The sequence below is a fragment of the Dasypus novemcinctus genome, chromosome 19 (genome assembly GCF_030445035.2).
Source record: "Dasypus novemcinctus isolate mDasNov1 chromosome 19, mDasNov1.1.hap2, whole genome shotgun sequence".
In the NCBI taxonomy this organism is placed as follows: domain Eukaryota; kingdom Metazoa; phylum Chordata; class Mammalia; order Cingulata; family Dasypodidae; genus Dasypus; species Dasypus novemcinctus.
In genome coordinates this window covers 41,124,484-41,151,913 of record NC_080691.1, presented here as the reverse complement: position 1 = coordinate 41,151,913, position 27,430 = coordinate 41,124,484, and the positions used below count along the sequence as shown (strand labels likewise).

The 27,430-nt window shown below is 42.7% G+C and overlaps 1 protein-coding gene across 1 annotated transcript in view; it reads right to left on the bottom strand.

Annotated features, from left to right (window-relative positions):
* SLC5A1 (solute carrier family 5 member 1) overlaps positions 1–27,430 on the bottom strand; it is a 58,433-nt gene that overhangs the window by 25,983 nt on the left and 5,020 nt on the right. Inside the window, exons 2-5 of the mRNA XM_004485245.4 lie at positions 26,239–26,310; positions 7,162–7,266; positions 6,338–6,397; positions 5,145–5,249 (exon numbers count right to left, since the gene is read on the bottom strand). Of these exons, the coding sequence (XP_004485302.2) occupies positions 5,145–5,249; positions 6,338–6,397; positions 7,162–7,266; positions 26,239–26,310 (342 nt within the window). The remainder of the gene's footprint in view (positions 1–5,144; positions 5,250–6,337; positions 6,398–7,161; positions 7,267–26,238; positions 26,311–27,430) is intronic.

Genomic DNA, 27,430 nt, shown 5'->3' with positions numbered 1-27,430 from the left:
TGATTGTGCACATTTGAATAAGATATGTGAGACCAGGAAGTTTTACAGGATAGAATGTTTCTCAGAGTTGATAAGGCCATGTGTTGGGGAGCCAGGTATAGTCAGGAGTGCATGGCAGGGAAATCAAGTCTCAGACACCAAAAGGATGAAATCACAAGATGGTTGAGACTCCATTCAACCACTGCCCAGTTGCCTGGGTCCCATTTGTGCCCTGCACCTGAAACACCCTTCACTTTCCCTCTCTCTACCATCAATTACACACCTGCAGGATCCCTATACCCTTCTTAAGCCTTCCTGGCAGGTCTCTGGTTGTTCCCCACCTGGACATGGATCTCACAAGGCAACTCTTCCTCTCTTCTCACCCATCACAAAATATCTGTGCCTCTCCCTACCCCTCAACACACATGCACAATATAAATTCCTTACTACCTTACCTTGTTAACAGCTCTTGGCTTTTGTCCATGAGCCTTGCACTCATGTGTACCTTAATGTGAGCTCCTAGCAGGTACTGTGACCATTGTTGTTATTCTTTTTAAGAGACTTCATGTTCAAGACCCACGGTGAATCTGAAGTCAGCCAAATTTTGCAAAGACAAAGCCTTGCCTGTCTGCATTCTTCTCTGCCCATCCCCTCTGCCCAGCTGTCCCTCCTTCATAAACCCAGTATGCAGCTAATGTTTTCTTCTCACATTCCTCTAAAATTCAACTCTCAGACCCCATCTATATTGTGGGTTCATTATCCAGTCCCTTTATCTTTCCCCAGGATCTTGGATGCTATTCTACTCTCTACTGAAAGAATGAAATATTTATAAGGCAGCAGGGGGGGGGGGGGGTAGGGCATGCAGGAAACCTGCTTCTCATTCTAGTTCTGTTACTGTTTAACCCCCATAAGTTCCTCTCCCGTCTCTGAACCTCGGTTTTTCCGTCTATAAAATGAGAGCATAGGGCTAGATGATCTATCACATTCTGCCAGCCTATGCCTTCATCCCATCCAAGCACAGTACAGAAAATAATGAGGAGAGCACAGACTTTGGGACCAGAGAAACCCAATCCTGACTTTGTCATATCCTAGTGGTGTGCACTTGGGCAAGTTACCTAGCTTCTTTAACACTCAGTTTTCTCTTCCATGTAGTGGAGGAAAAAAGTTAAATCCCTACCCGTGAAGTACCCTTATAAGACCTGGAGATGGTGTAAGTGCAGGGCTTGGCACTAGATAAAGGGCATCTATCATCCTTCTTAAGCATTACTCGAGAGATCACTGGCCCTAGGCAGTTGGTGGTGCAGGTATGACTTTGGGCAGAGGTTCCCTCCAGTAAGGAATCCCAGGAACTACATATAGAGGAAGCAACTTACAGCATTTACAATTAAAAAGCAAAATTCAGAAAAAGCTGACCATTTGGGAGATGGGCTCCATCAGGATCTGAACTGAAAGAGGCCGCCTCTCAGCTACCTGGGGGCTCCCAAGTCCAAGGTGGTTTAATCAGTAACCCGAAAAATCAGTGATTGAGAAGGCAGGGAAAGAGGCTGGGCACTTAGCGCATTTATATGATTACCCCAACCCCAGCTCTGAGGGCAAAGAGTACCCTTTCCATGGTAACAGCAGTCAATAGACTTTTACCTGCTTGAACTGTGGACTTGGGGGAAGACATGTTTCCAAGAAAGGGCAGCCCACTGCAATCCTCTATGTGCTCACTAGACAGGGGCCACCTCACAAGCTGAACCAAGGAGTATTTGCTCTCCACTCCTCCACGTATGAGCTTCCCACCCTCCTGCCTACACTCCTTTTCTCCTCTTACATAGCTGCCATTCTTCCTCCAAGACATTTCACCTTCCCTCCCACAGGAAGCCTGGTTTCTCCACCTCTCCCACCACTTCCTAGTCCAGGCTTTGCACACAGGTCTCCAATGAAGTAGGATTGTAAAGTCCAGGGATTTTCATCTTGTCACACACTGAAAAAGGGAAGAGAAAGTAAAGGAGGTAGAATCACCACATCGGTAGAAAAAGCACAGAGGAAAAATTCAGGGGCAGTAACAGTGTAAGTCAGAAAATTGGGCATGGAAGGAGAACTGTCCCTGGGTGTCTGTCTCAACTCCAAGGCAAAGCCCTAAAGGCCTATAGGTAAGAGTATGTTTTCATTGCAGTAGGTAAAAGTGTACTGCAAAACCATTCAATAGGGAAAGAACAGTCTCTTCAACAAATGATATTGGGACAACTGGAAATCCAAATGTGAAAGAAGGAAGTTGAGTCCTATCTCACACCATACACAAAGATAAACACAAAATGGATCAAAGACCTGAATGTAAGAGCTAAAACTATAAGATTCGGGAAGCGGACTTGGCCGAGTGGTTAGGGCGTCTGTCTACCACATGGGAGGTCCGCAGTTCAAACCCCGGACCTCCTTGACGTGTGTGGAGCTGGCCCACATGCAGTGCTGATGCGCACAAGGAGTGCCATGCCACACAGGGATGTCCCCACGTAGGGGAGCCCCACACCCAAGGAGCGCACCCCGTAAGGAGAGCTGTCCAGAGCGAAAGAAAGTGCAGCCTGCCCAGGAATGGCACCACACACACGGAGAGCTGACACAGCAAGATGACGCAACAAAAAGAAACACAGATTCCCATGCCACTGACAACAACAGAAGCAGACAAAGAAGAATACGCATCAAATAGACACAGAGAACAGACAACTAGGGTGGGGGGGGAAAGGGGAGAGAAATTAAATTAATAAATAATAAAATTATAAGATTCTTAGAAAACATAAGGGTAAATCTTCATGACCTTGGATTTGGCAATGGACTCTTAGAAATGATATCAAAAGTACAAGGGGCAAAAAAAAAGGAAAAGTTAAATTGGGCTTCATCAATATTAAAAATTTTGGTGTATTAAAGGGCACTGATAAGAAAGTGGAAAAACAACCTAAAGAATGGGAGAAAATATTTACAAATTATGTATCTGATAAGGGTCTAGTATCCAGAACATATAGTGAACTCTTACAACACAACAGCAAAAAGACAAATAATCCAATTCTAAGAAGTATGTGCATGTAGACCAGTACTGAAAGGTAACAAGAGCAAATCATTTGCTCCTCACCACTACCTGGGGAGGCAGCCAAGACAAGAATTATCATGCCCATCTTACCCAGGAGAGGCAGCTCCCTGCTGGTAAACAGTGAACAAACCCAGGTTTCTCCACAACCCCCTGCTTCCTCCAATTATTCTGTAGTGAGTTTTCTTACCAAGGTCTATTTTCTTTCTCTTATTCCTTATCATTCACACTTTCTTCTCTTTTTTTCCCCCCACTGTTGCTTTAGCCTTTACCAGACTAACAATCACCTTGGGAAGAGAAAATTTCTAACCAAAATATATAAGCAAACTTTTCTTTTTCTGCCATCTTTTGGGCTGTCAGGGGACTATCTCAGAACTTCAATGGCTTCTTGGGTTTTTTCGTTTTGTTTTATTTTACCATCAAGAAGACTTGACTTGAACACTTTCGAAGAAGAAACAGTGAAGTAAAGATGGAATACAAGACTTGCTCCAGTGGGTCAGTCAAGAGCTTTGCTCAGGAAAACGGATTTGGTTCAACAGATAGAGCATCCGCCTACCACCTGGGAGGTCCAGGGTCCAAACCCAGGGCCTCCTGACCCATGTGATGAGCCAGCCCATGCGCAGTGCTGATGAGTGCAAGGAGTGTCGTGTCATGCAGGGATGTTCCCTGCATAGGGGAGCCCCACGTGCAAAGAGTGCACCCCCTAAGAAGAACCACCCAGTACGAAAAAAGCACGGCCTGCCCAGGAGTGGCACCGCATACATGGAAAGCTGACGCAGCAAGATGATGCAACAAAAAGAGACACAGATTCCCCGTACCGCTGACAAGAATACAAGCAGGCACAGAAAAACACACAGCGAATAGACACAGAAAGCAGACAACTGGGGTGGGGGGAGCAAAGGGGAGAGAAATAAATTTTTAAAAAAAATAAATCTAAAAAAAAAAAAAAGAGCTCTGCTCAGTTCTCAAATGCATCCCAATAGCCAGACAATCCCTGAAAAATCTCGGCTCTGCAAATTGGAGTTTGCTGCCCCAGACTGGTAGAGAGAATCAGTTAAATGGTAGGCGTAGCATGGTTGGGTTCAGAGAGAATAAAAATCCCCAGAGGGCTAGGGACTAAAGGCCCAGGGAACTGATTCCAAGAGAATACAAGATGCCTTATGCAGCAAAAAAGACAAAATTTGGGAGGATTGGGACTGGGTACTACTGATTCAGGATCCTGAGCTCTACTTGCCATCCTCAGGATGGTTCTTCACCCATAAAAGAAGAGGATAGGACTCCGCTGGAGAATCCCTGAGGTCCTTTCAAGAATTACCCATGTTTAAGTCATCAGAAATGACACATTGAGACAGACTCTGACCCTGCCAGGGCATAAGGTTGGGGTCAGCCCTCAGATATCCTTAACTGCTTTTTGAATCTTCTTGAAACTTTATATTTTCAACCTGCACCACAGTGGAGAACAAAGAGTTCCATGTGTTGGCTCTTTGATGTGTGAAATAAGTTAAGACCTTACTCTAAGGAGCAAGAAGACCTAAGATAGTGTTATGGGCTGAATTACGTCCCCCCAAAAGACATGTTCAAGTCCTAAACCCTGGTCCAGTGAATGTGACTTATTTGCAAATAGGATCTTTGAGGATGTGATTAGTTAAGATGAAGCCAAACTGGATTAAGCTGGACCCTAATTCAGTATGACCGGTGTCCTTATAAGAAGGGGAGAATTGGACAGTAGAGACAGACAGGGAATGTCCTGTGGTGACTGAGGTAGAGAATGCCATGGATTGCCGCTGCCACCGCCAGAAGGTAAGAGAGAGACATGGAACAGATTCTTCCCTATAGCCTAAAAGGAAGCCTGGCCCTGGTGACATCCCGGTTTTGGGTTTCTGGCTCCCAGAACTGTGAGACAATCAAGTTCTGTTGTTTTAAACCACCCAGTTTATGGTACATTGATTGTTAGGTAAGCTAACTTGTTAGGTAAACTAAAACAGGTATCAAGTTAATAGAAACACATAGAGCTGCCTCTTGAGAGCCAACGTGTGCTGGGGAGCAAGAGAGGGAAAGTTCTCAGATAGCAGGGGTCCAGCCCTCAGGATAGCAGACTCACCGAGATCTTGGTGAAAATGTAGAGCAGCAGAGACAGAACGGAGAGGTAGACCTGGATCCGCTTGCCTCCAAACCGCTTCCGTAGGTACTCTGGCATTGTCACCACCTGCATGGGGTACAAGAGAGGTCACTGCCAGCTGGAGGGACCAGAGGGCCCAGAGCAAGCAGAGCAATAGGATCTACCCTGGTGTCAGAGCCATAGAGATACGATCAAGGATTTATAAAACATGTAGAGGTGCCCAATGAACATCTGTTCTTGAATGAATGCACAATTAGGCTTAACCAAAAAAATAGATCTTTGCCCTGGAGGAGGAGATATAATATATATTCTTCTGCAGGGCACTTACTGTAAACAAGACATATAACAATGGGGAGGGGGAGCATCTGCCCAGCGTGCCAAACAAGGTGCCCAGGCAGCATCTCTGCAGACATGCTAAGCAAAGCCGTTGCAGTGGCAGATCCACCCAACTGTTCTCCTGGCTCCTCTCCACAATTTCCAATTACCCTTCCTGATTCACTCCCTCAACCTTGTGCCTGTTGTTTCCTGGGATCAGACATGTCTCACTAACAGTCTGTAACCCTCCAGAAAACCAGGGTCTGCCCTGTATTTCTTCTGTATTACTATTAGCACCTAATGTACGGACTTACACATCATAAGTACTCATTATATCTCACTGAATGGATGATACTAAAGCTGTCATATATATGTAAATTGTTAGGTAGACTTAGTCAAGAGACTGGCCATTCATTCAATAGTTGAGTACTACAGGTGTACTCGGGAAACAAGTGCTACCACTATATATAAATAAAGGGGAAACAGTTTGTCTCAAGCTACTTCCCACCTAGGGGAAAAAACAATTATATATTAAGAGCAAATGCACAGTAGTGCCATGCAAGTACACACCCAAAGGGAGGGGACATGATGTTTCAGAGGAGCCTGAGTGGAGCGAGGTTACTTAGGGAGACTACTAAGGGGGAAGAGTTCTGAGCCTGGATTGAAAATAACAGTCAGACCTAGGCCAAGGGGATCTGTTTAATGTACCCGTGTACAGTCAGAAACTTTATACCTTAGGAACAAAAGCCAAACTACAGCTTATTCCCTGCCATTTATCCTGTAATGTCTCCTCTGTCTGGAAGGCCAAGTTCACATGTAATATTTGCCAACAGGAAATTAATAACAAAGCAGATACTTACCCCGGCTTTAATGTAAATGGGGACAAAAATCCAACCTAGCACAACCACCAAAACCAGTGCCTGAAACAAAAACAAGAGGTAGAACCAAAGCAGAAGGAACCTTTACCCATCCCTATTGTCTTGGGGGGCCCACACCTCATAGCAAGCCCTCCTCCAGCTGCCATAGAACAATCATCCAGCATTTTCTCTTTTTGGCGCTGAGGATAACTCTCTAGTGCCATGTGAGACTGGAGGTAGCCTCTGCAGTCTGATTGGCCCATGGGAACATGAGAATAGGGGTTGGGTGACAATGGAGAGGAACCCAGAAGGTGTCTTACCACCAATCACAGTCCCTAAACTGCTTCCATATCCCAATGAGAGCACTGAACTCTCCTTTTCCTCATCCCTGGTTTACAAGGAGTAAAATAGCATTTAGAGACCTTTAAAATAATAACAAAAACCCTACTAGCAATAATAATAACAATGGAAAAGATGGTAAGCATTTCCAAACCTGCAATACAGGTGTAACATTACTGGGAAGTTTGGCTTTTTAACACCAAGGGGAAAGAGAAGAAAGAAATACTATTGTCAGCAACTCTCATATACCATTATCTCTACATCTCTCTTTCCCCAGAGCTGACTTAGATCAGTGGTTTTCTCAAGCTATTCTGGTGGAAAGGGAAGCAGGATCCTGGGACTCCCAAATCTGTGCCCTCCTCCTTTTATACCCCAAGGAGGCCCTGAGAGGTTCCCTAACTCCTAGGGCTTCTCAGGGCACAGGTTGAGCTAGCTGACTACTAAGGTTCCACCCAGCTCTAGGATATAGTGGCTACGCAGTTACTCACATTCCATTCAAAGCCCCCAGTGGCAATGCCAGCAGCTGCTCCTGTTCCTGCCAGCCCCACAAAGTGGCCACTTCCAATGTTACTGGCAAAGAGAGAAGCTCCAATCTGGAAACATAAAGGTAAAGTCAGGTGAGAACTCTGTGCTCAGCCAGGACACTCAACGTGGGCCAGAGAGAGAAGAGAGAAGGCAGCCCAGAGAAGGACAAGGTAGAGGAGGGACAGGCCAGGAATTTGACTGTGCTGGAGCCTGTCAGATTCACTGGTTTAAAAAGTCAATGTGGGCAATTGGGAAGGACAGTGGGAAATATCCCCAAACGCAGAATCTGTGAGTCATTCATCAGACCAGGGTGGGGGCAAGAAGTGAAGAAGGGTACACTGCAGAAAGTCCCATAACCCACCAGGCCTCCCCTGGAAGTCCCAATAAGGCTGTAGGCTCAATGGCAAGGCCTGTGCATTCACCTTTCTATCTTACAGTGCACCTGGTTTACGCCTTGCCCAATATAGGCTGTAAGTAAATGTGGACAATACTGTCAAAAAGAATAATTTAAAAGGAAATCTTCAGGCCTTAGTCCCCTCACTTGATAAGTAAGGCAGGGGATAGAGCTGATGATTTCCAAGTATCTCCTACTGTTAAATTCTGTAATTCCAACTACTATAAACCAACAAGACATGATATTGATAATAATAATTCTCTGTATCTCTGTAGTATTTTTATTTTTTACAGAGGTCCTAGAGACTCAAAAGGCAAATGCATTTTCCAAGGATACATGTGCCTAAATTCATAGATTAGAAGGATGCATTTTACATAGTTAAGAGTGGATTCCAGTGAGGGGAGAGGAGATTGTAAGTGAGAGACTAGGGAGGAAACATCACGTGAAGCAAGAGATAGCTCTTCACTGACCAATCATAATACAGTGTCATCAACTCATTTGTCCCTGATGTCCAAAAGAACCCCAGAAGATCCTAGAGTCCATCTATTCCCAGGAAAAGAACGTATATATATAGCAGCATTCAGTAAGTATCAAACAAGTATAATTATCTCCATTATGCTGAGCATCAAATAGGAGCAGGCTTGTAGTTATTGGTCCAAGGTCCTTAAAAGGGAATAAATCTGGATAGTATGAGATGAGGCTAGAAATCCAGTGAGGACTAGATCATAGAAGTTCAATAAGGCAAAATAAGAAGTGTGGATTTTATTCTTTAGGTGCGGGGGGGGGGGGCAGGGAACCATTGGAGAGTTTTAAACAGGGGAGGAACAGGGTCTAGTTTGTTTTAAAGATTGTTCCCTGGTGATGATAGTAACACAACATTGCAAATGTAAGTAATGTCAGTGAATTGCATGCCTAAAAATGGTTAAAATGGGGAAACGGCTGTGGCTTAAGCAATTAAGCTCCCGTTTACCATACTAAGAACCCAGGTTCAATCCCAGGGACAGCCTGGTAAAAAAAGACAAAATGCACCCCAGACCTGTGCAGCGCAGAGAGGCACAGGCACACATGCAGTGAAGCAATGCAGCAAAAAGACAATAATGCAACCAGATAAGGAAAAAAAAAGGTTAAAATGGCTAATTTTGTTTTATATATGTTACCACAGTAAAAAAGAAAATATACACTTTTTAAAAGTATATTGGAAGAAAAGAGGAAAAAACGTGTGTCCTGAAGTAGCTTATAAGAGAGAGCTATGGTCTCACTACCCTACTGAGAAATCAGTTGATCATTCCTAAAATTGAAAAGTCAAGAAGTAAATATGTAACTTGGTTTTTAAATTTATGAAGACAAATATTCAAATAATCAACTAAAAGTATCAAAAGTATCTGAGGTGGAAGACATTAGTAGGAATAATCAGTAGTTGCTGTTTTTAGTAATATGCCTTATAGAACTATTTGATACTTGAATTATGTGCAAGTATAATTTTAACAAAAATAAAAACAGAAGAAAAATAATACAATGAAAAAAAATATTACTCTAAATTTTGTGGAGAGTGCAGTGTTGGGCAGCAAGAGAGAAAACAGAAACCAGTTGGGAGGCTGTTGTTGTATATTGAAGCAAGAGATGATAATATCCTGGACTAGGATGGTAGCAACGGAGATAAAGACAAGTGTAGGGACTGGGGGTATGTTTTAGAAACAAAATTGACAGGACTTGTTGATGGACTAGATATGGGCACTGAGAGGAAAATAATCAAGGGTAGCTCTTAGATTTGGGACCTCAGTAATTGGATGGACACCATCAAGAAGAGAAGGTAGAGCAAAAGCAGGTTGAGGTGCCTATTTCTTTGATGGGAACGGGGATAATAGTCCCATTTCCTTTCTGCATGTGGCTTGCATGTCCTGACCCATTATCCCTTCATGTGTCACCTTTCCCTTAATAAATTTCTTTTTTTTTTTAAGACTTATTTATTTCTCTCCCCTTCCCCCTCCCCCCCACCCCCATTGTCTGCTCTCTGCATCCATTTGCTTGCATTATCCAGCCGGCACTGGGAAACTGTGTCTCTTTTTTTGTTGTTATGTCATCTTGCTGTGTCAGTTCTCCATGTGTGCAGTGCCACTCCTGGGCGGACTGTGCTTTTTTCTCACGAGGCGGCTCTCCTTATGGGATGCACTCCCTGCACGTGGGGCACCCCTCAGTGGGGGCGCCCCTTCATAGCACAGCACTCCTTGGGTGTGGCAGCACTGCATGTGGGCCAGCTTACCACACAGGTCAGGAGGCCCTGGGGATCGAACCCTGGACCCTCCATATGGTAGACAGATGCTCTATCAGTTGAGCCACATCCTCTTCCCTTAATAAATTTCTATGAAGAGCATAATTTCCAGTAATGATTAATTGTATTCGATTACTTAATCTTAAATTCCAAAAGTCTTCTCCTTCATCCCCACTAATAGTGATATTGAACTTTAAGCAGTCTCAAGCTGTGCTGAGTTTCCTCCTCACCCTCTGAGAAGAAGATGGAATGGGGGTCAGGAGAGTTTTGGGGATACTAGACTTTCCTGGGCCCAGGTTCGTTCATTTCTGTCAGGGGCACCATCGTCAGGGGCACAATGTCAGCCAGTCACCTTGGCCTCACCCTGGACTTCCTCCCTCCACCCCATGGACTGTACTCTATCATTTGCCAAGACCCTAACTCAGCCTTTACAATATCATAAACATCAAGCACTTTCTATATTGCCCTTGTGCCAGCTGTCATCATCTCTCACCAGGACTACTGCAACAGGCTTCTAAGCAATCTCCAGTCTCCCCCTCCCTTAATCCAGCCTACCACCCTGTCCTGAGTATGGCAAGGTGCTGTGTAAAAACAACAGCTTCCCACCAAACTGAGGTGGATACGTCAGGCCAAAGAAAGACTCAGAGAAGTCCAGCTTGCAAGTAATGAGCATTTATTAAAGGGCTTATGTGGGTCCTCATCCTCACCAGCGGGAGAAAAGACTGCATTTCCTGAGCTCAATCGTCTGCACTTACTGCCAGTGGAGACGGGCCCTTTATGGAGCTCGTCTACATGCAGCTGAGGGGGAGTTGCCCTCTAAAGAATGCGGTACATTGTCAAAGGTAGATGATTTGACAATAATTTTCAAGGCACACGGGGGGGGGGGGGGTGCAAGTGACTTTTACAGAAACAAGTCCTAAAGGATCAAATGTTTTCAGCAGGGCAGAAATTGCACATTGGGGGAAAGGTTTAATGACATAGGGGTGATCAGGCAGTTGGGGGAAAACAGATACCAGAGCAGGCTTCTGGAAAAACAGGTTAAATATTCTCGTACAAGATCTACTGATCACTTTATGGGTTACAGAGGCCTCTTGCTATTTTCGCTCCTTAGGAAGGCTGCTAATATTTGGAGGGGGCGGAGGCAGGGTGGGAAGAGCTGGAAGGGTTGGGGGAGAAAATGCAAGTCATATATATCACACACCCACAAGGTCAGTTATCTCCCCAAAGCTCGATTCAGATCATGACATTTCCCTATTCAGAAACCCTCCTCTACTTCCAAACGCGCCTGCCAAGTGGTCTTCCTGTGGAATTCAGCAAGGTTTCAAGGTAAAGTTCCCTCCAGTGAGAAGGCAGCATGGCTTTAAATTTTAGGTTTGAATTCTTTCTTTTCTCTCATGGCAGGGTTCTGAAGGGATCATATGACATTATGAATTAACAAAGACTGGCATTCAGCTGGACCTCAAGTTGTGTCCTTCCTCTTCCCAAGAGAATAGTTACTTCATCATCTACACTCCCTGCTCGCTTTTCACACACTCCTCCTCTCACAGGAGTTCATTAGCAATGCTTCCATCACCTCGATTTCCCAAACACTGTCTCTGTCTACCCTTCACCCACACTCATGCACCATTTAAGAATCATGCCCCATCAGGGGAGTGACCCAATGACATAAATCTTTGTGTCCTCCTCTGTCATTTCGTTCCACATTCCAAGTTCAGGATTTTAGTCTTTATCTAAAATTTCCCCAGCTTAACGCTGCTTCTGACTAACATATTTCCAAGCCCTCCTCAATCCCTGATGGGGTCAAGATTCCAACACTAGTATTTAGGTAGTTTTGCTGCCCCAGGGCAAGATGAGCTGGTTTTGATCAACCCCAATAGGTTGAATAATATGGTAATTGGGAAATAACATAATGTCACATCACAGAAACAATTAGAGTTCTCCCATCATGGACTCAGCAACCTTCCCTGTTTCAGGGTATCTCTGAAATACCCTCCAAATGATGGCCAGCTCCTGGATGCATGTACCCTACACTCGAAGAGTTGCCGAGTCCATGATGAGTCAACTCTAATTGTTAAGAAATTCACTTTTAGTATATAACCAAGAGAATTGAAAATGGGAATTTGAACAAGTATTTGTACACCAATATTCACAGCAGCATCATTCAAAATAGGCAAAAAGTGGAAACAACCCAGTATCCATTAAGGGATGAATGGATAAGCAAAATGTGGTATACCCATATGATGGAATATTATTTAGCCATAAAGAGGAAGGAAGTTCTGATACATGCTACAACACGGATGAACCTTGAAAACATTATGCTAAATGAAATAAACTAGACATAAAAGTATGATTTCACTTAAATGAAGTACCTATACTAAGCAAATTCATAGAGACATAAAGTAGATTAGAGGTTACCAGGGGCAGGGGGAAAAGAGCTTAGGAAGTTATGGCTTTTTACAGAGTACTTACTTAGGGTCATGAAAAAGTTTTAGCAAGGGATAGTGGTGATGGTAACACAACACTGTGAATATAATTAATACCAGTTAAGTATACACTTAAAATAGTTAAAATGGAAGGAAAAAAAGTCCTTCTTTACCTTGAGCTGAAATCTAACTATTAGTTCTACTTCCACACTCGGGTAACACGGACCAAGTCAAATGTCTAGAAGCCAGCCCTTCCAATATCTGGGGACAAGGTTCTTTCACCCCTCAAATCTTCTCCAGGCTGTTTCCTCTTATTTCTCTGCACTTCACTGGCCATGGACATGAATTTCATCACTCTTATTGCTCTCCACTGCCCTCTGCTCCATCTGTCTGAGTCCCCAGGTGGACATTACACCCGAACGGGTTAATCCAGACATGGGCTGGCCAGAGTGGTTTTAGCATCATCCAACTTCAGATTCCATTTAGGCTACCATTCAGCTTTGACAGTAGTGAGGACTGCTCCAGCACCTTTAATTCCAGTCACTATCAGAGAATCTGCCTCTACACTATTGACCATGTAACAAGATATCTCCTCTAACTGCAATTTAGCTTCCTGATAAGACTGATTTGGTTTGCCTTAACAATAAACAGCAGCTGTATCACTTACAATATTTCCCCTCAATCCCTCTGGTGTTTGACATAAATTTGACATTTTACCCTGAGCCATCTCTCCAGGAAAACCTACTTAAACCACAAAGGAAAACATCTAGACAAATTCCTTTCTCCCACCAGCTATTAATGTTAAAAAGCAGAGGGTAGCAGGGAATGCATTTATCTCTCAAAACAAAAGCAGATACGACTGTTTAAAAACCACTCTATAGTTGCTTAACCCAGTCCCAGAAAAGGACTCCCTGGACCATTTCTGGGGCTGAGTGTTCTGCACTCAGGGTACAAAACTCATAGCCCCAGAGGGCGATCTCAATCACCAGAAACAACAAAAGTTGCCAATGGAGAATATCTCCACAGTGGTATGAAATTTGGAAGAGGAGTCACAGACACTCAAGCCTCTCCACAACCCAGCCCCATCCTCCTTCCCAAACCCCAGTAGCCCCTCTATGTCCTTTCATGTCCCCTAAGCTCTAGATAAATGGTGCTGATTCAGTCTCGTAGAAATGGTCTGCGCTTTCCCACCACTTGACTTTGCTTGTGCCATTTCCTCTACTTAGCATCTGCCTACAAAGAAAAGAAAAAAAAAAAAAAAACAACACTGTCCCAGTGTTCAAAATGAAGCCAGTCCCACCTTTCTGCTGATACCACCCAGAGCCTCTAAACTTTTACCCCACTCTATTTCACTCTCCTAGTACATGCCATACCCCACGTTAGTAACTGCTTCTGCACAGATGTTGCCCCCCCATCCCCAAATAGCTTCTAACCTTCAAAGAGCAGCTCTGCTTTCACAAGGCACAGGCCCTCCCTTATACATGGCAGTCACTCAGTAAAAGTCTGCTGATTGAGTTATATCAAATCCTTAGACACTCTTCTGGGGAGAACAGGGACCACAATGAGCTAATGCCTTAGAGTTGCATTTGTTCCCACTGGCTGCATGGAACCAGGACTCTTCATGAGGACATGGCTAGGGCCACTCTCTCCTCAGAAGAGCCAATAAACCTGGCCTGCCAGGCCCACAGAGGCCCATAAGGAAAGCAGGGCATCCTAGAGAATCCTGAGCCACCCTAAGACATTGACGTGGTAACTTGTAAGTCCAGTGTTAGTAAGAACAGAACCACCAGGGGATCTGACCCTCTTGTGGGCTAATCCACCAAAAGAGCAGAATTTTTTTTTAAATGATAATACTTGGTGTTGGCAAGTAAATAGGCTCTCCCATGTATTGCTAGTAGAAATGTAAATTGATACAATCCTTCTTGAAAGTAGTTTGTTGGTATGCATCAAACTAATTTAAAAGTTTATCTCCTACCATATAACCTTAATTTTAGGACCCTATTTTAAACAAATATTCGGAGATGCAAAGATATATATATAAATAAGGATGCTCGTTGCCAATTTATTTGCAATAGAGGAAAGTTAGAAACAACATAAATGTCCAACAATAGGAAAATGGTTGAATAAACTAAGGTACATATTTATGATAGAATATTATCCAGTCATTAAATATTATAACTTTGAAGAATTTGTTATGACATGGGAAAAATGTTCATGATAAAACTTCAAATTAAAAAGAACAATATACCAACCTATATACTATATAATCTCCTAAATTTTAAAATATATGTATGTATATAAATTAATGGAAATATATCCAAATTTAACAATATTTATTTCTTTTTTACTTTCCTTCTTTATACTTTTCTAAATTTTCCACAATGTGTTTGTGTAGTTTTATAATCAGAACACAATTCTTTAAAATATTTAGCAGTAAAAACAATGCCAGAGCTGTCTCTGATTCATTCACAGAGCCTGAGGAATGAAAATAAAGCATGGAGGTAAGTTACATGTTGGGAGGGGTGGAATATGTGAAAAATGACATGAAAATGTCATCGAATGCTAACTAAAATGTTATTTTGCAAGACAGGAAATAGAAAATAAGTATCCCTAGATCAGCTTATCTGATATTAGAACTGGAATTACCTAGGAAATAAATATCAATCTTATTTTCAGATTCAAAAAAATCATAGCCCAGAGGAAGAAAGTGATTCAAGTTTACATATTAATTTTGTCTTCACTGCCACACCCTAAGTAAAGTAAGACAGTTTGTACACACTCAGGATCCAGGAGTCAAAAAATCCCCTAGGCAATATATAGTTATGTGTGAGTCTTCCTAGCTTCACAATCAGAGGCAGACAATGGATTTGAAAAGAATATCCTGTATCAAAAAACATGCTTTACTAGAGTGATTACAACTGAAAATGGGAGGATTGCATCCAGCATCCAGGTGGAATCTGAGCCTCCTCTTGACATAAAGGTGCAATGGACACAACCAATCCAGTGTCCACATAGAAGAGGTGGCATTGGATTGGGAAAAGTGGACATAATGGACAAAGGGTATGGGGAAAGGCAGGAAGAGATGAGAGGTGGAGGCGTCTTCGGGACATGGAGCTGCCCTGGATGGTGCTTCAGAGGTAATCACCGGACATTGTAAATCCTCACAGGGCCTACATGATGGAATAGAGGAGAGTATGGGCCATGATGTGAACCAATGTATATGAGGTGCAGAGGTGCCCAAAGATGTACTTACCAAATCCAATGGATGTGTCATGATGATGGGAACGAGTGTTGTTGGGGGGGGGGAGAGGGGGGGTGGGGGGTGGGGTTGAATGGGACCTCACATATATATTTTTAATGTAATATTATTACAAAGTCAATAAAAAATAAAAAAATAAAAATAAATAAATAAAAAAAACATGCTTTAAAGCATAATTAAAATGGTATGAACCTCTAATAAGTGTTGGTGAAAAAGTGGGGAAATTGGACCCCTTATGCATTTCTCTTGGGAATATAAAATGGTGCAGGCACTTTGGAAAGTAATGGGGCAGCTCTTCAACAAAATTACCATATAACCCAACAATTCCACTTCTAGATAAATAACCAAAAGAACAGAAAATAGGGACTCAAACATAGTACATAGCAGCATTATTCACAAAAACTGAAATATGGAAGCAACCCAAGTGTCCATCAACAGATGAATGGATAAACAAAATGTGCTATACACATACAATAGAATACCATTAAACCATATAAAGGAATGAAGTTCTGATACATGCTGCAACATGAATGAACCTTGCTAAGTGAAATAAGCCAGACACAAAAGGAGAAATATTTTATTATTTCATTTATATGAAATATCTAGAATAGGCAAATTAAATTAGACAGAAAGTAAATCAGAGGTTACCAGGGACTGGGGAAGGGGAGAATGGGGAGATACTTGTTTAGTGGTACAGAGTTTCTGTTTGGATGATGAAAAAGTTTTTGTAATGGATGGAGATGATGATAGCACAAAATTGTAAATGTAATTAATATCACTGGATTGTACACTTAAAAATGTTTAAAATGGCAAATTTTATGGTATACATGCTACCACAATTTAAAAATATATTTTAAAAAAAACATAGATCCCCTTTTCTTTCACTCCTTCTAAACACACACTGGGAGCCCCCCAACCTGGATTTAACCTTGGCTCTGCCACAACATACTATTGTGACCTTGAGCAGGTTACATAAGTACCTTGAGCTTCAGTTTTCTCCTCTATAAACCAAGGATGAGAATCCCTCTCAGACTACCTCACTAGGGTATTATTAGGCTAAAATGTGACCAATGTGAGAATGCTTTGCCCCACAAAGGCATACCATTCTGAAGAAATACTGACTTTCTTTTACATAGCTAGTGTCTTTATGGGGTGCCCAGGATTTCCTAGAAGAGAAAGAATAGTTGTTCTCCCTTTGAAAGAACAAGATCATTATAGCTCGATGGAAAATGCTCTCAACTAATTTCAGGAAATGGCTTTCCTTGATAACAGACCATATAATAACCAGAATGTCCACAGCTCTGGAGATGGCTTCCTGCTCCCTACTTTTGTTCCCCCCTTTAAGCAATGATATCAGAGATCCCAGGTCCTCTCTTCACCCCTTCTCTGGGCTGTGCTACATCCCTTCCTTGGAATATCCTTGGACAGTGGTTCTCAAACTTTAGCAGGCATCAGAATCTAGGGCTAAAATACAGATAAAATACAAGATGCCCAATTAAATCTGAATTTCAGGTAAGCCATGAGTACATTTTTAGTATAAGTATGTCTCAGCCATTACCTAGGACATACTCATACTGAAAAAGTATTCGTTGTTTACCTGAACATCTAATATAACCGGGCATCTGTGGGGCTTTGGAGCTAAGTATCCCAGAAAAACATATCTTTCAATTTAATCTATTCCTTAATCTAATTCCATTGTAAGTGAGATCTTTTGATGAGGTTACTTCAGTTAAAGTGTAAACCAACCCAGTCAGGATGGGTCTTAATTTTTTCTTTTTTTCAATCATCTTTTTTTTAAAGATACATAAATCACACAAAATGTTACAATAAAAAAAATATGAGGTTCTCATGTACCCCACTTCCCACACCCCCCACTCCTCCCACATCAACAACTTCTTTCATTAGTGTGGTCCATTCATTGCATTTGATGAGTACCTTTTAGAGCATTGCTACACAGCATAGATTAGAGTTTATGTTGTAGTTTACACTCTCTCCCAGTCCACCCAGTGGGCTATGTCAGGATTTATAATGTCCTGCATCTGTCCCTGTAATATCATTCAGGACAACGCCAAGTCCTGCAAATGCCCCAGTATCAATCCTCTTTTTCCCTCTCCCTGACTTCAGCAACTTCCGCGGCCACTGTTTCCACATCAATGATACAATTTCTTCCATAGCTAGAGTCACAATAATTCTATAGTAGCATACCAGTAAGTCCACTCTAATTCATATTTTATTCCTCCATCCTGAAGACTCTGGGATGGTGATGTCCACTCCTCCTCTAAATCGAGAGGGGACTTAGATCCCACATGGCTGATGGAAGGAATTCTCCCACTTGCAGCTGTAGACTGTCTCGGTTCCCTGGTGTGGTGGTTGACCATCATCATCACCTCCCTGTTAGCTGACCTGGGTAAGTCCAATGAACCAGAGAGTAAGTGTTGCAACTCTGCTGAGGCTCAGGGCCCAGTTGGCACATAGACAGTCCAGAGATTCAAGTCTCCTAAGCATACACCAACCCCAGCGCCAGCCACAAGTTCAGTAAAAGTGACAGAAGTGGCATGCATAGAGAGGTCACATCTGAGTCCAATTCCATCACACTCAGGAGCAAAATTCCAAAGTAGGGCCCACTGGCAAGGCAAGGATGGGTCTTAATTTTATTACCAGAGTTCATTATAAGTAGAATGAAATTCAGGCAAATAGAAAGAAATCCACAGGAAGCAAGAAGCTGAAGTTCACTGCAACCAGGAAAGGAAGGGAGAGCCCAGAAGAGGCCACCATGTGCACTGCCTTGTAACAGAAGAGCCCGGGACCAAGGATCATAGGCAGCCAGCCCAGAATGCCAAACTTTGGGAAGAAAGTATCTCCTTGGTGATGCCTTGAATTGGACTTTTCATAGCCTCAAAACTGTGAGCTAATAAACTCCCATTGTTTATGCCAACCCATTGCACGATGTTTGCTTTTAGCAGCCAGAAAACTAAAACAGCATCCAATAATTTTATTTGTTAATTCTAGCAACCTGGACCAGTGGGGAACTCGGTAAAATACAGATTGTTGGATCCCACCCCTAGAGTTTCTGATTCACCTTGTCTGGGTAAGGGTCAGAAAATCTGCATTTCTAACAAGAGCCCAGGGCTTGCTGATGTTGATGGTCTGGGGACCACACTTCGAGAGCCCTTCCCTAGGATCATCATGAAAGGGAGAGGAGGACACTAACTTTTACAGTGCCTCTTTGGGGCCAAGCCTTGGACCAGGCATTTCATTCACAGTATCTTGTTTAATGCTCAAACAGTCCTGGGAGGGTATTATTCTTATCTTTCTTTTACAGACAAGAACACTCAGGCTCAGAAGAAAGAACTGACTTGCCCAAGGTCCCAAAGCCAAATTCACTGAAATCCACGGAGGGGTGGGACACAGTGCCACACTGACTTTCCCCTTCTCCCAGGAAATCCTATTCTGAACTTCCCTGAAGGGGTGCAGTGAGCTCAGACCCTCTTACCCATTTCCCTATGGACTCAGGAAATGCAGGTGATTATTCACATCATGCCTCTTATTTCTGATTTCTCCTCATCCTCTTGGGCACTGGTCTTTACTCTTGGTTAGTGTTTCTACTCCTGTTTTTCAGCAAGGGAAGTTTGAAGAGATGTAATCTTTGACCCTTGCCATTTCTCAGAGTTCATACTTCCTGGGTTGGGACAGAAAATAAGGTGGGACTTGTGCACACAGAATATTTCATTTCTGACACTCTGGTAAATATTTAGACACAGGCCTTGCTCCAGCGTCGTCATAATCTGCTCATTCTCCAACAGCTCATGATCCCCATGGACAATGGTTATCTTTCACTCATTATCTTCAGGAACACTTCTCCTTGCCAAAAGAACCAATGGAGCAGGAAATCAGGAAATCACTGCCAAAGCTGGTGTTTTCCCACTGGTTTTCTGGCACAAAACGCAGGGGAGGTCTTCTTTTGGCATCTATAGTTCAAGATGCCTGTCTCAGAATCAACAATTGGGGGATCCCTCACCCGAGCAACCACCCACACTGACTCCTTTCCATTCCTCAAATACCCTCAAGTTCTTCCTATCTTGGGACCTTTATCCATTCCATTCCTTCTGCCTGGATTGCTCAACCACCAATATTGTATCTTTGCATATAGATAATACAAAGTTTTTTTATCTTAGCTAATGATTTCAGCTCTTTTCTGACTCCAACTAACTAGAAATATGAATTATATTTCACTTCTTCCTTTCTCTGTCTGAAGAAGTACTACGCTGTTAAGAAATGCTGGAAGTCAGTGAGACGAAAAGGAGAAGCCAGGAGTTTAGGTATTTAGATAACAGGAATTTGGCCACACACCAGATGACTGATACCTAGAAACACAGGGATACACTGGGTAGTATCTGTGCACTAACCAGAGTAACTCCTCAGAGGAAACTAAGCCATGAAGGATGAGAGGAAACTGACTTTACCAAAAAGAATAGGGACGTGGATGTGGCTCAAGAGATTGGGCTCCCATCTACCATATGGGAGGTCCCAGGATTGGTTTCTGGGGTTTCCTAGTGAAGGCCAGCTGGCCCACGTGGAGAGCTGACACAACAAAAAAGAGACACAGAAGAAAGGCAATGAGAGACACAACAAACCAGGGAGCTGAGGTGGCTCAAGAAATTGAGTGCCTCTCTCCCACGTCGGAGGTCCCAGGATCAGATCCTGGTGCCTCCTAAAGAGAAAGACATGAAGAAAAGACAAGCAGACACAGAAGAATGCACAGCAAATGGACATGGAGAGCAGACAGTGAGCAGGTGGCTTTGGGAGGTACAAATAAGTAAATAAAATAAATTTTTAAAAAAAGAAGAATAGAAAGGTGGGGGGAGGAGAGAAAGGAGAAGAGAGGAGGAGGAAGAGGAAGATGAGAAGGAAGAGGAGATGGAGGAGTAAGAGGAGAAGAGAAGAGAAAGAGGAAGGAGAGTGAAGAGGGAGAGAAGAAAAAGAAGGAAGAGGAGAGGAAGAAAGAGAGGGAAAATGTTGGTCAAGAACAAGCCAAGAACTAGCTAGCTAAGCAAAAAGTTCTCACCGCAAAGTAGGTATTTATCTGTGGAAACTGCCAAGTTTTGCATACACTTTCCTTAAGTAGAGAAAAATGCCCTGAGATAGCAAGAAAGCATGGCCTTTATCTTACGTGCACTTGGACAGCCCACTGGGTTAGCCATCATCTTTGTTGTACTTTTCTCATCTGGATCAATGAGGATTTAATCAGATAGGTAATATGGCAGTCCTTCATAAGATTCCCCATTACTGTTATCCCTATTATAGCAATAAGAAATGTAAGGCACAGAGATGTTTAGCAACTGATTCAGGGTCACACAGCTAGTAAAGGGTAGAGACTGGCTTTGAACCCAAGCAGTCTGACTCCAGAGTCTAGGCCTAAATAAAGGGATGGCAAACTATGGCCTGTGGGCCTTTAGCCTGACACTTGTTTTTTGTAAATAAAGTTTTATTGGAATGCATCTATATCCATTCATTTATGCATTGTCATTGGCTGTTTTCCTGCTCTGGCAGCAGAGTTGGATAGTCGACATACAGCCTGTAAAGTTGAAATTATTTACTATCTAGGCCTTAACAGTAAAATTTTGTTGCCACTTGCCCTAAACTATTATGAGATACTCCTCTCTGATGATACCATAATAAAAGAAGGAAGGAACTATGGCTGTTGAGAGAAACACAAGAGTTACATTTTCAAGGTCCTCATTGTGATGGACTGACTAGCATGCTGTTACAGGTTGAAATGTGTCCCCAAAAAAGGTATGTTGAAGTCCTAAACCCCAGTATTTCAGAATATGACCTTATTTGGAAATAGGGTCACTGCAGATGAAATTAGTTAAATTAAGATAAAGTCACTATGGAAGAGGCCAGGTCCCTAATCCAAGATGGCTTTCATAAGAGGAGGAGAAGAGACAGTCACAGTGAGAAAATGGCCATGTGACAACAGAGATAGAGATTGAAGTGCTGCAGCTGCAAGTCAAGGAATGTCATAGATTGCTGCCAAACCACCAGAAGCCAGGAAGAGGCAAGGAAGGATTTTCTCCCCTACAGGTTGCAGAGAGAGCCTGGGCCTGCTGACACCTTGATTTAGGACGTCTAACCTCCTGAATCACAAGACAATAAACTTTCGTTGTTTTAAGTCACCAGATACGTGGTACTTTGTGACAGCTGCCCTAGGAAATTAATCTCCCCTGCGCTTATTCTCTCCTCTGTATCAAGCTGGGACAAACCAAGTCCTTTAGGTCCCTGCCTTTTGGAATGCTTACTTCTGGGGGGTCGTGGAAGGGTTGGTTGAGCCTTGTCATAACCCCACCACTCTCGTCAATGAGCCAGGGGGGTGTAACCAAACCGTCATCCAAAACAAGAGTCTTCCTCTGGGATGTGTACCTGGGGGTTCCACCTCTCTGAGTAATTTCTGCTGCCATCAGCCAACAGTTGGGGAATTTCCCCTTCACGTTCAGTCACTGAGTTTCCACAGCCTTCCTGCTTTCATTTCTCTGGCATCCCCACAAAATCATTGCAACACATTACACAGGCAGCTGTATAAAGCTGCCAGGTCACGGTGCCACATCGAAAGGGAATCCTGGGTCACCAATCAGCCCATAATTACGTAAGGTATAGCTTCATGGTTTCATGTTGCTTAGTCTGCCTGGCTCACCTGGAGCAAGTAACTCAGGTTTCTGGGGTCCTCCCTTCCTGATTCTCTGTGTAAACTGACTCCTCTTGTAATCTTGTAACCCAGCCCTCCAGTCCTTGCGTCTGCTCTCAAACTGTCCCTCTCTTCAATCCCGGTAACTAGACACAAACTATCCCCCTCCCTCTCTTTCTCTCTTTTTCTCTCTCAGCCTCATTAACTTTTCCCTCAGAGCTCCTGGATGTTCACCTGTTATGGGCTGCTCCTTTCAAAACCCCCTAAATCCCAGGAAGAACCAGGAAACTGGAATCTCCTCTGTCCAATCTCCCTTCAGAGTTCACAAACTCTGATTTCCTCCTGCTTTTCTCATGGACAGACCTCCCAAGCCCACCCTGCCTAAGGTATATCAACCCAGAGTTCTTTCTTCCTAAAATCCCCAAAGGCTCTCTTGCTCAAAATTCTGTGGCTGTTCACTCCTCGTGAAACACAAAGCACCAGGGCTTAATTGGCTAAAAGTAGATGAAAGCAGCAAAGGGCCCCCCCCCCCCACTGGAGGGTGAAAGAGGAGTCAGCTCAGAGAACCTCTTCTTGCCCCTGTGATGCTCATTAGGCCAACACATTTGAGAACTGTTGTTCTGATTATGACCTTAAGAACCAATTATAGGCTTGAACTGATCTTGTACTATATAAAAAGGGAAATTTAGAAGTATCATCTTGTTGAGATTTTGTTGAGACTTGCATTTTTCTTGCATATTGTGTCTTTCTTTAACTCCTTCTGTTAAGTGTGTTTTGGAATAATTTTGGAAACCATTTTAAATTTTAGGGGGAAAAATCACCATTTTATGCTATTTTGCTTCTAAATTAGAAATTTTTAAGCTCTGGTAAGCCAGCAGAAACTTGGTTTCAAACAAAATCTTAGCAGATTCCTCTTATGTAAAATAAATAAAAGTTGTGAAGCAGGCTTGGTCTCAAACAAAATCTTAGCAGATTCCTCTTATGTAAAATAAATAAAAGTTGTGAAGCAGGCTAGTAAGATAGGGATTCAATAGACAGATCGGGAACTTGGCAGAGAATGCACATGGACATCAATAACCCCCAAGAGGGCTGCTGGAAGACCCCCACACCCAAGATCCTGCCATCCAGAACAAAGACTTCTCCTGGGAGCCAGGAGAGGTCCCGGAAATTCCCCAGAAACTTTATCATTGGGCCCTCATGGGGAATTGATGGGTGGGGTAATCAATCAAAACAGCAAACAGCTAGAACCCCTCCCCTGCCATTAGCAAAGGAGTGGAATAATTAATGGTTCAAAAGGCAGGCACAGGGCCCAAGCTCCTGCTCTCTCATGCGCTCTCTTGCCTGTGAAACTGTTCCTGCCCTCTGTGCACCACTCTGGCTGTTTTCCCTCTGCCACGTGGCCACACAAGTAAACCTGGGCATTTATAATCAATGATGGGGAATTATAGTCTGTAAATCAGCCCACTTTATCATTTTTCAACCCCCTTCCTCTCTACCTAGGACCCGTGATCAGTTATTTTCTCCCATTTCTCATCCCTCCCTACCTGAGTAAATTAGTGGCCTAACTCACACAGCATGCTCTTGAAATTTATTTCTGCAGCATAGCCAAGAACCTAGATAAAATCCAATAACAGTTAGACTGCTCTGGAAAGCATTTCTGCAGAGCCCAAGGGTTTTAGTGAACACAGTTTAAAAACCTCTATTTTAGAATATAGCCATAACTTCACTGAAGTGAAGACACCTACTATTATGACATACCATGTAGCACTAAAACTATATCATGCCACTGTTAATAAAACATGATCTAATTTTAGAAATGTTAAAATGTGATCCATGTACAAGGTAATTGATGACTTGCAGTCACATATATAAATTGTATTAATTTATTTACATGGCCAACCTGAAAGTTAAATTTAAGTGAAGCAATAGCAATAGCTTCACATAAATGATAGCTTCCATTCAGTGAGCACATTAAGCACTGTGCACCAGGACAGATGTCAAATGGGCGTTGTCCTTGCACACCTGACTTACCCTCCACTTCTTAACATTTCCATTTGTTGAGCACTCACCAGACATGATGCTGAGTGCTATACAAGTGTTGTCTCATTTAATCTTTACAGGGACCCTCTTAAGCAGATATTGTTCTTCTATTTCATAGAAGTGGAAATTGAAGCTCAGGGAAGTTCAGTGATTCTCCCAAAGCCATTAACTAGTAAATGTGGCTGGCCAGATATGCTGACCTCAAAGCCCGTGCTCATTCTACCATACAATTTTTTTTTTTTTTTCAGAATTAGAGCAGTATCAGAGTTGGGAGGGATTTAGAGGTCACTGTCTCTCATTCAGAAATCCCTTCCCCAGTATCCCTAATAGATGGTGATGTTCTCAGTAAATCTGACCAGATATTTAAAAGTTCACCCAAACCAGTGACCCCCAAACTGCCTGATGACCAAAACCTTGGCCTACTTCCAAGGTTTTTTTATTTAGTATGTCTGGAGCGATACCCAGGAATCTGTATTTGTAGAAAGCACACCCAGGTGACTCTGACACACGAACAAGTTTAGAAACCACTAAAGTAAATCTCAAGAAATCTTAGATGGAAACTATTGTTAGAGGAAGAAGAGTTAAATTTCAGCCTCACTAAGGAAGCAGTGACTTCTGCACAAAAGAACAATTCTGCACATTCTTCTTTTTGTTTCTCTGTTGGTCAGAATAATCCACTGCTGAGATGCATATAAGGAAACAACATCCACAGGAAAACCCCTGTGAACTGCTTTGGGTAGAGCTTTGGGTAGAGTTGGTTCTTCTCATCAACCAACCCTCAGCTCCATCCCAGACCCAGGCACTATCAGGAAGAAAGAGATTATGGCTAGTTAAGATGTAATTGTTCCTCAGCCTAGTCCAAAATGAATTTCTTCTAAGGCAGTTCTGTCACATGCCTTCCCTTGTCACTGGCTTCTCCAAGACCCAGATAAATTTTAACATAAAGAAATGTAATTTTAGCTTGATTACGGTCAATATAAGAAGAAAAAACTGTCTGAAAATGAAATGGGTTGCCTTGAAAGTAGTGAACTCCCAGTGGTAGATGGGTGGGGCAGAAGTAAGGGGACTGGATGCAAACTTGGCAGTGGGCGAACCAACCAGCAGGGTGGGAAGCTACTCTGTTTTCAAAATAAAGTGAATTCCAACGCCCTGTTCAAGTTGAAAATAGAATTACCATAGGACCCCAGCAATCCCACTTCTTCCTATATACTCAAAAGAATTGAAAGCAGAGACTCCCAAACAGATATTTGTACACCAATATTTATAGCAGCATTATTCACAGTAGCCAAAAGGTGGAAGCAACCCAAGTGTCCAATGATGAACAGATAAAGAAAATATGGTGTGTGTATGTGTGTAATGGAATGTTATTCAGCTGTAAAAAAAAAAAAAAAGAATGATGTTCTAATACATGCCACAATATGGATGAGCCTTGAAGACACCATGTTGAGTGAAATAAGCCAGAGCAAAAAGACAAATCATTTTTTTTAAGAAACAGATAGTTTAAGCATTTTATTTCTTGAAAGGAAGAGTTTTACTATTAACACTAGGAGCATAAATTCAACTTTTTAAAGTTTCAAGATTTGATGGTAAGACAAATCTTTTTTGATCTTGCTTATACGGGCTACCTAGAAGATATAAATTTCAGAGAGGCAGACAGTAGATTATGGGTCACAGGGCCTAAGGCTAGGGGGCATGGGAAGGAAGGGAGTTAATGCTTAACGGATATAGTGTTTTTGTTGGCGGAGATGAAGAAGTTAAGGTAATGGATGTCAATGATGATAGAACAATATTGTGAAAGTGATTAATAGTACTGAATTGCACACTTGAAAGTGTTTAAAGTAATACATATGTTACTAGAATAAAGTTTTTAAAAAGAAATTAAGAAAGAATCACCACCGCCCAAAGCTAAGGAGAAAATAGATTCTTAAAGGGATTATCATAGTTAAGCAAACAGTATTTCAGGGAAAACTTACCGGCCACCACACCATACTTCGGCCTGCCAGGAAGAAGCCTCCAACTGTCCCACGATTAGTGGAAAACATAGCCTGAGGAGAAAGAGGTCAAAAATTTAATAGAAAACTAGAACAGAACAACTTTACCAGCCAAAAAGGACATACCGCCCCATACATTTGAGCATTCTTCTACACACTACGCTTTCTAAAACACCTTCATGTTCTTTATTCCCTTAGAGCCTCAGTATGCTCAGATGAAGGTGGTCCAGCTTAGGCACTGATCAGTCCTCCAGCACAAAATGGGGATCCTGGCCCCTGACCCCTTCCCTCTCTCTATGTCAGTGGACTTTTCTCAGTTGACGCATGCGAATCTCCCTGGGGATGTTAATGTCAGGTAATAATTTACGCCATCAGAGGTATTTGCATTTCCATGGGTGCCCATGGAGGCTGAAGATTGCATCCTGGTGCAAAAGAACTGATCTTTGATGGTGACATGTCAGGCACTTGGAAACTTTCATTCATTCAGCAAACATGTCTTTTATAGAAAGCACATTGCTAGGTGCTCAGACTGCAAAAATGTATAGGACTTAGACTTTTAAGGAGCAGGGCCATTTATGCATCCAAACAATCAACTGTGTGCTAGGTAGTGCAAGGCAGAGTGTGGCTCTGATCTTTCCGGAGTGCTAGCATGGTCGTCTCTCCTGTAGAACATACTTTCGAGGCCTTTGTAGTAGATTTTCCAGGAATAGCAAGAGTACCAACAGACCCAAAGAGCGGAGAAGGCAGGTAGGGGTGGAATGCACAGAGGATCTAGGCTCTGGCAATTGGCCAGGGAAAGGCCATTCTGAAGGTCATTCTGAAGTTCAAGAAGGTTGATATTCTCCAGGCATGCTTGGAGGAAAAGGCAAAAAAGTGGGTTTGGAGTTCAGACACAAACATTCCCCAGAGATTCTCAGAATTGAAGAGCTTAAAGGAAAAAAGTAAGAGCAGATTCTAGAGTAGGGAGCTGGAATAATTCAAGAAGATGTTGGGAATGCATAAAAGGTGAGGAGAGGTGTGTCTACACCAGGCTTTTTGCTCTTTCTGGAATGCCCATCCCTTCATCTTCTACCTACACATTCTTCAAGGCCCCTCAAATGCCACTTTCCCTATGAAGCCTTAACTGATACTCCTCCATGGATGCTTCTCCTCCCAAACAAAAGTAATCTCCCCC